This window comes from Folsomia candida, unplaced genomic scaffold (genome assembly GCF_002217175.1).
Source record: "Folsomia candida strain VU population unplaced genomic scaffold, ASM221717v1 Fcan01_Sc003, whole genome shotgun sequence".
Lineage (NCBI taxonomy): Eukaryota > Metazoa > Arthropoda > Collembola > Entomobryomorpha > Isotomidae > Folsomia > Folsomia candida.
In genome coordinates this window covers 12,879,206-12,888,416 of record NW_019091195.1, presented here as the reverse complement: position 1 = coordinate 12,888,416, position 9,211 = coordinate 12,879,206, and the positions used below count along the sequence as shown (strand labels likewise).

The following is a 9,211-nucleotide window of genomic DNA, read 5'->3' as shown; positions in this document are numbered from 1 at the left end:
CCATCTTGTTCTAGCAGCACATAATAGATACTAATAATGCAGATAATTTTAATCAAATTTCAATTCTGATCCTTAAATAATGCTTTTACCTCTTCTAAAGTAATAAGTTACTTATCTTCTCCAAACTTATTAGTGATTTCAATCTGTAGTATTGTTACGGTAGAAGGGAAAGCGAGTCTTGAATGCTTTCACTCGTAAAGTTGGTCGACTTGCGCTTCATTTCGAATTTCCGTCAGAGGAAATTTTGCTTACCGAAACTTCCTGTGATTTCCTCCTCCAACGCAGTCACCAGCGTAGTCGACAACGCAGTTAGATTTTGGTTACTTTCATCCTGGCTGATCATAATATCATTAGAGCAGTGGCTATAGTTTAGGAATTATTTATGTATATACACTGCCTTAATTTATTAACCAAAACTATTGACTACCAGCACACTCACAAAGATATCGTGCTCTCCGGATGAAGTGCGCATCATTTGCCATACTTGTACTTTCTCCGAAAGTTAAGCAACACAATAATAATATCATCACTGCCACCACCACACCGCAAACATTGGAAATGGAGAATGCTCTTAAAAAGCGAATGAATTGGGGGAGGGACGGGTGGATGTTGAAAATACACAAGTTTTTAATAGCTGGCTTGCTGGAAAAGTCTCTCATACATACAACATGTGCGAATTTATTATCTCGTCTGATTTCAACTTGAGCTGTTTACTGAGCTACAGCAGCTACATGCAAACGTATGTACGTATCTAATGAATATCAGAGAGCAGCGGTGGCTGATAATTCTTTATAAGTATAAATATCATCTCATCCTACTCAAATTTCGATTCTAGCTCTGGTCAAAATTTACATAAGTAATATTTGGGAAGTGAAGAGTGGAGTTGGAGTACACGTACATATACTTATGTAGGAAGGCTTCTCCATGCTGCTGTTGCTGGGAGGTAGGAAATTCATAATCAGATTAACTGTCAACTTAAAAGCTAGGTTTGATCTAATTACGAAGGGTTTAATTGCACGTCTAAATGCATCTTAATAGTAGTTAACCAGACTCATTTTCCCCAGAGAGAAATCTTCAAAGAGTTTAACAAGATGCTCTCCACGACTCATACGAACATGGGAGGCTTGTAGGTATAAAAGTGATAAGTAGCTGGTGCGAGGACGACGAGATGTGAGTCGGCTTTGCTCTCATTCTAAGCACCCAACCTTAGAACCTGAGGAACGATGAGTAATGGATGAGGAGCCGAAAGTAAAGTGAGTGGTGGTGAGTGAGTGCAGAGAGAGAGAGTTGTTGGGCTGGTGGTGAAAGTGTCAGTTCACTCGCTGGCAATCACGGCAACTGGCAACGTAGAAATGTGGCACTGAACTCAAGGTGAAAATGATCTCTTCGCTATACCTCCACGCTTCATGAGCATCGCATTTATCTCACAAACTGGTGAATCGAGCTCTTCCCCCGACTTTGCTTTCGGTAATTCATGAATAAGAGAAATAATGAGAGCTCGTGTACTCATGTATATACGGAGAAATAATGTGTAACAAGTTAATTCCAGAGATGGATGATTTGCGACTTATTTTATTTCAACATCCAGTGAATTTAATTCAATTTATGTTGAAAGTATATATTTTTAGATAATGGGTGAAAGTATGTACGTGAAAGGTGCATTTTATAATACTTGTTTAGAAGTCAAACTAAATACCAATGCTTACTGGAAATTTGTGCAAGGAGAGTGTTGGATAACGTCACTTGTCATCAAAATTTGCATGTACATGCATATTCCAGGTACTGTGTACACAGTACAGACGTGTTTACCGTTTTACAATTTCTTGACATATAAATATTATAGACAGTCGCAGATGTGACCATGTTACAAAATGTAAAGTTGTCTCGAGTGAAACTCGGTCCGTAAAGGTAAAAGAAAACGAAAGATTTGTGAAAGCTGAGGTAAATACTAAAAAATCAGACGATTGTGCACAGTCAACAAACAAAGTCAAAGCATTTTTATTTCAGATCCATATCCCCTGTGATATTTGTCAGATTGAGGAAAAAGTTAGCTTTAGTAGCCAAGCGCTCGCAACTAAAGAGATCCCAAGTTGGTAATAATATTAATGATTATGATGTGACATCATAAGTGTGTAAAAATGTGCTGAAAGGGAGCTGGTGAAGTAAATAGATCTCTCAAGGGACAGTCAACTTGGAACTAAAGAGGGAAACATCATAGCACAACAACCACATCCTTTTCATCCATTGGTATTACCAACACACACATTTGCTCCCGTTTTCACATAAAGTCAGTGAAATATACAAGTTTTTATTTCGCCGTGTCGTGTCGCACGCGTTTGGTCAACAGAAATTCATAATTCTGTCCGCCGTGAAAACGCAAAGCTTCATTTGGGGTTTGAGATGACCCGATGGGAATACGCATGCACTTATCATTTTCCTACAAACCAAAACTCCTATTTAGATTTGCTATCATGAATCTCACAAAGAAGCGAATGGTGGTGGGGCCGATAAATGAATGAAAAATATCTTTGATCATCCACAAGCCTCTGTGAGTAGTGGCTGTACATATGTATCTGTATGCCTCTGCAGCTTGCTGTACTTCCCCATCTCCCACATTCATCCGCAGTTGCTTCATACGAGAGATCATTTTGTTAATTGGTATTCAATCCACTCATCATTATGATTGACCAAAATAAGGTAGCAGGCAGAAATGGATAGTAGATATTCACAGCATTCTATTTGTTTGTGCTCCCATTGATCAGGAAAGTAAGACATTACTGTAATTAGTTATACCGTTTATGATGATAATAATAATAATAAGGAAAGTCAACACTCGACGATCCCCTACAAATAAATGGAAGAGCTTCAATACCCCCAATGTTACATACGTTTTATACGTAATATCGAAGAGATCTTTATAAATTGATCCAGTTAAATACATACGACATTGAATAATATTTTCATGAATAATTCTGGAAACTCAAGTGGCCATCCACCTGACCACTGACTGAGAGCTAATCAGTTAATTTATTCTCAAGGAGCATCTCAATATTCTCAATTCTACCATCAAAGCATTTATTCCTTCAACAGCTTTCATTTTCACCGCAAAATTAACCATCAATAAAAAGCCTTTTCAATTTCCCATCCAACCATTTGCCTGAAGAAAGGAGAGAGGAGCACACATAATAAAATATACTCTCAAAAAATAAATATTGAAAAAGTAAAATTTCCTTCAAATAAAAACCACAAAGACTCGAGTTGTGAGAGCACCGACTAATTTATTATGCCTGCAGAATAATCAGCTCAGCAGATCATTTTATCATCAAATTATTATCATTGAGTAGCCATTCTTATATGAATTCATAAAGAGGGGATAGCACAAGAAGACAGAGGAACATGGTGCATACATTTATTTAATAGTTTGAATTTTGGAATCTCGGTCCCTCTCTCTCTCTCTCTCAATCCCTAAAGTGAAGTCAGAGAACAATGAAATTTCACATAAAAACGCATTTGTAAAAAATCTCATTTTGATAAGCTCATAGCTTATAAAAAGTTAATAAATCCTTTAAAGAATTAAAGATTAGATGAAAAGGAAATTAGAAAAATGTTGTAATGGGAGAATGAACTAGTCGAAGGAGGGTTACAAACAGCGTCCATCCCATTAACTTCATTTACGTTGCGAGTGAATATAAATGAGACTTTTTATCTCAACAAAAATATTAATTGCGTAATGCGCGTGTTCTTCATCCTATTCTACCCTCGCAGTAAGAAAGGTTAGGTCCTCTGCCACTCTAAATTCTCCAACTTTGCATACTTCAGTAGTCGACACCAATATGTATCATAGCGTTACATAGATTTAGGTACATATACATATGTAGTTGGCAACAAGATTATTTTGCAATCTAGCCTCAGCCTTTTAAAAAACTGAAATAAAAATCCAAATTATTAATTTACTCGAATTTGGTTACGTTGTTGGCCGGACATGATGGGAAATGGAGCAGAGCAGAGAAAGCTTCTTATGCACAGTTGAATTTTAACATTGTATTGGACGAACTCTGTTGTAGGGATCACATTTTATATGTCATCTCTTCCTAGCCCATCCAAATTTAATACGGTAGCAGAGCCGGAGATAAAAGTGAATATTTATGTAATTCAGCATTTAATAATCATGAAATGAACTGAAACTGCTTGGTTCAGAGAAGTTCAAAGGAAGGAAGGATTGAAGAACGGAATTCAAGCGACTACTGTCTGTTTTATCAAAATGATAATAAAATTGAACTTGCTCCCGAGGAAAGAAAAAAGAAAATAAGTAGGGATTTCCTTCTCCAGAAGAACAGACTACATATTTGAACTTTTGGATAAATTCTCATACGCGATCCTCCTCAGGCTTGGTCCATGCTAACATTTTTAGTAAATAGCTTTACAATTTCAGGAGAGTGATGTACAATTTTGTCATTTTCATCACAAAAAACTTTTATTTACTTTATTCAAATGATTAAATCGTGTAGAAAAAAGCATCTCATGTCATGTATGTATTTATATAGACATTCCTTGCGTAAAAGTTTAGGTTTGACAGATCCTTTTGCAAAATGGCACAGTGTAGAAACAACACTGGTTACCCATTACACTTCTACTAAATAATAGAAATATTTCTTTTTAATGATCTCAGGTGAGAACGCCTTGACACCTCTAAAGAGGCGTCAGACAGCTCTCAGTTCCAAAAATTACGGGCTGAATATGTCTTGATTGCCATACTCCACCGGAACCCAGAGGCCAAGCATAGCATTCAATTCACGGTGTTCCCCAAAGGAAAAACCCCCTTTTTCGAAGGAGGCAGCACACCCCAACCTTCCCCTCACATTCGGCATCCCCCATGGACAAACCCAGCCTAAATCATCCTTCTCACTACAGCAATTCCACTCCTTTGCGATAAACTGCGATCAGCCCATCACAAATTTACGAAAAACAGAACAATGGCTATGCATTCGTAATTTGGTATTCGCCATCATGTACGATGATAGTAAATAGCTTCTGAGAATAATAAAATGGGAGTAGTTTTATTACTATTGATCGAGTACGAATAGGGTGGGGTATGTTCAGCATATGCACGAAAACCGCTCAACAACAAAAACTCAATCTCAGCCGTCCGTGATCTACAATCTAGAAGTCAAAATAAATACTAATAATTATGTAACACGTTAATTCTACACTCAACTTAATTCCCCTTTCATTTTGGGGATAAGTTATCCACCCAACCAGCCTCTCAAATTGCAATTGTTTTGTCCCCTGTTCAGTCCAGGATTGACTAGCTAATTTTTTCACTGTTTGTTGTTGGATTTTCATTCCAGTCAAGTACCTTATTTATTCTCGTAGTAGCTGTGAGAATGGAGTTTATCGAATTGATAAAGGTGCCCAAAGTGGACAATGTCACGATGCGACGTAACGCTCTTCCCACGGTGGAAGGGGGGACGCTGTGTATAACCAGTCATCACCTTATCCTCTCGTCCAGAAAGGATGGAGAGGAAGAGTTATGGGTAAGTGCAAAGTATAATAAAGACATAATTGCTTTTTTTTCAGAAGGATTGGCTGAACATGTGTTCTTTGTTGATAGTTGCTGCATCGGAATATTGATTTGGTTGAACGGAAGCCTTTGACATTGGGCGGTGGCTCATTGGTTATTAAGTGCAAAGATTTTTCTGTGATTCATTTGGATATTGTTGGTTCTGAAGACTTCAACAATGCCGCGGATTCGATTGAAGCTCTCAGCAATGTTGGTATGTTACATATAATAATAATTAATGTAGAGAACATGCACTTTAGCTTGAGAAGATAAAATTAATCTAATACTCGTACTTATATATATTTCATCAGATGCACAACACCTCATGTATGCTTTTTTCTACCGTCCAATGTACTCAATAGGTGAGAGATATATAAATTGGTTTTTCATCGCCTCAGACCCAACATAAATTATTTGTTATGTAGTTGAGGATGGCTGGACAGCTTTTTCAACAGAGGCAGAATTCTCCAAATTGATTCTGCAGTCAGAAAATGAGTGGAGGATCAGTCATATTAACCGAGATTATTCTGTATATTAACATATTAATATATTATTTTATTTGTTTTCTTTGATTTATATTACTCTGTTTATTACAATAGGTATGCAAATCCTATCCAAAGACTGTTGTTGTTCCAAAGAGTATTCCTGATGAAGAAATACTCGTTGCAGCTACATTTCGACAAGGAGGTAGATTTCCGGTGCTTTGTTTCCGCCATGAGAATGGAGCCGTACTCTTAAGAGCAGGCGAACCTTTGGTTGGACCATCGGGTCGACGATGTAAAGAAGACGAGCGACTCATTAATGCCATCTTAACCATAGGTATTAATACATCCACTTTACTTCAATCTCTCACGTGAGGATGCACGAAATATGTATGTAGAGAATTCTTTCCATCGACTAAAAAACAGCTTCCACTCGGTTATAAAGTCTTAAACACTTATTTGTCTTGGATTTCCTGACACGTCATGTGGCGAAAATTATTGATTTTTTAAATGTAATCAAATTGATGGATGCCTGCATGAACGCGTCTATTCATTTACTTTTTGCAGAATATTTTGCGTAATTGGCCACTAAGTCAATTATTCTTGGTAATTTATTGAAAAATCTTATCTTGCGAATAGGAAAACGTGGGTATATCATAGATACGAGAAGTCAAACATTAGCTCAAACAGCAAGGGTAAGTACCATAATATCGCTTATTGTAAACCTCTGCTGCCCGTTAGCATGTTTACATGTATAAGCTTAGTTTTTAGTTGTTCAGTTTTCACTACCTTGAATCTCCAATATTAATTTGTTCATTATGTTTTAGCATGGTTGTGTAAAGCAACTGTTGATTCCGTATTGGCAGTTGAAGCTCGACATTGTTGTATGGCTTATTTTATACGTCAGTCATTTTAATTAAATTTCTCTCTCTCTCTCTCTCTCTCTCTCTTTCTCTCTCTCTCTCTATCCTGTTCATATTTCTGTATTCATCACCAATCTTTCAAATCTTCCTGCATTATTTGATACGTTTATGACAATTAAACTCGTCAGACTGTTTGCAATGCGTCATGTGACTTCACAAAGGTAGTGAGTGCTGAACACTAAAGTAGTGGAATTTGGATTGATCATGATCCAGGATATACTATTTTGGCAGACGAAAGGCGGGGGCGTGGAACTGGAAATATATTACCCCCAATGGAGAAGGATACACAAACCAATTGATCGCCACTACACCTTATTAGACTCTCTGTCTAAATTACTAGAAGGTACACTCCATTGGCTAATAATACATTATGCAATTTTGTTAGACAATTTTTACATGCATAACTATTCTCTAGCATGCAGTGATACAAACTGCACTATGGATAAGTGGTTGAGTCGCTTAGATGCATCCGGTTGGTTAACAAATGTTCGAGAGACCTTAAATTGTGCTTGTGTGGTAAATTAATTACAAGTAGATTTTTGGCAGCACAATGCAGTATTTTATTTACATTCTCACTTTGCAGGTTGCCCAATGTCTGGACCAAGTAAGGCAAAATCTTAATATTTTTTTTATTCATTCTTTATTATAATTCTAATGTATTCTTTGAATTATTTGTTTAGGAAAGCAACTCTGTTCTCATTCACGGTGGCGATGGCGTTGACTTAACCCTGGCGGTTACTTCGCTTACGCAGATTATTCTAAATCCTGATTGTAGAAGCATTCGAGGTTTTGAGGTTCCGTTTTGAATTAATTATAATTTTTCGGTTTCTATTTATTTATAAATTAAATAATTTAAACCCAATTTTTATGTATTTCTTCCTTGATAGGCATTAATAGAGAGAGAGTGGTTACAAGGAGGCTATCCGTTCCGCACAAGACACTCGAAATCTGCCTTTGCATATTCTTTGTCGAATGTTAAAAACCAAAGAAAAGCATATGCGCCTTCATTTCTGCTATTTTCTCAGGTAATTTTTTGTCAATTTACTTGTAATGCAATCGGATACTTTGCTCACGATTATATAATAACCTTTAAAGACTTTTCACAAACGCATAACCACGTAAAATATCACAATCTAACCCAAGACATGAAATAAGCACAACGAAGAGGACAATCAATTTTTAGTAACACTGCCCAGTCAATTCCTCTTGCTCCATGTTATTGACATTTAATATTATGAGCATTACGGCATTTGTTGCTTTACGTTTGATTTCATTGAAATCACTTACAATTTCAGAATGGAGATGTACACGCAGACCCCTCCTGCGGCTTCCTTCTATTTATCGACTGTGTCTGGCAGATTTATAATCAGTTTCCTTTCAGTTTTGAATTTTCAGAACAATTCCTTATGACTCTTGTGCAACATTCCTATGCATCCCAGTTCGGTAAGTACATATGCATCTATAACGTGATAGACACAAAAATCATAATCAGTTGAAAACTATTAAGTTATATACATTTATTTTTAAAGGCACATTCTTGTGTGACAATGTGTGTGAAAGAGAGGAACTTCATTTAATGACAAAAACCGTGAGCCTTTGGTCGCATGTAAATCGTCCTGACATAATGCAATCTTACATGAATCCTGTATATGAACCAAATCCATGTGTCATTTGGCCGTCGGTGCATCCTATTAGCTTGGTTAGATACAACTACTATTGAAATATGTCAGCATTACAAACTAGGTGGCTATTATGTTCTTTCACTTTTGTAGCAACTCTGGAATGGAATGTACTTGAAGGGGATTATTGATCAATCGTCAATGAAGAAAACATGGAATACTATTGCAGAACTTAAGGAGAATGAAAAAGAACTGAAAAAGGAAGCCATAAAACTTCGAAAGTATTTACTTGATTTGCATCAATCTCGCCATTCCATACAGCGCAAACTTAGTGAAGCAACAATTGATGATAATCCGACATCGGATGATTGCGTTAATTTTCAACATACCGAAGATTCAAGTTCTGAAAGTCCAGGCGACATTGATCATCCATTAAAATATCAATAACTTTATAATATCGCTTAATTTAATTCAATAAAATTTTTCGCATTACACGAAAAAGATGATTATTTATTATACTCATCTGTACCTCATATGCATACAGTCACTTCGAGTTATTACTTAAATTAGCCAAACTACACTCGCATATACTAACTGAGAAAAATAAAGTTTAATGAACCTGGTTTG

General features: G+C 36.5%; 1 protein-coding gene and 1 non-coding gene across 3 annotated transcripts; one reads left to right on the top strand and one right to left on the bottom strand.

Annotated features, from left to right (window-relative positions):
* Positions 1-4,671: 4,671 nt before the first annotated feature.
* Positions 4,672-4,825, bottom strand: LOC118435160. Its single transcript, XR_004834545.1, has one exon. It is a non-coding gene; the product is annotated as a U11 spliceosomal RNA (small nuclear RNA).
* Positions 4,826-5,120: 295 nt separating this feature from the next.
* On the top strand, positions 5,121-9,085 carry LOC110845565 (myotubularin-related protein 9). 2 transcript variants are annotated; one of them, XM_035849246.1, is made up of 14 exons: positions 5,121-5,534; positions 5,612-5,774; positions 5,872-5,922; positions 5,986-6,089; positions 6,160-6,379; positions 6,682-6,737; positions 7,179-7,308; positions 7,381-7,481; positions 7,549-7,569; positions 7,646-7,759; positions 7,853-7,990; positions 8,261-8,408; positions 8,495-8,664; positions 8,738-9,085. In XM_035849246.1, the coding sequence occupies exons 1-14, from the start codon at positions 5,385-5,387 to the stop codon at positions 9,029-9,031; spliced, it is 1,860 nt and encodes a 619-aa protein (XP_035705139.1). In that variant the 5' UTR covers positions 5,121-5,384; the 3' UTR covers positions 9,032-9,085. The 2 variants fall into 2 exon arrangements, with proteins under 2 accessions (XP_035705139.1, XP_021947704.1); XM_022092012.2 differs by having other exon boundaries at positions 5,122-5,534; positions 7,197-7,308.
* Positions 9,086-9,211: the final 126 nt, after the last annotated feature.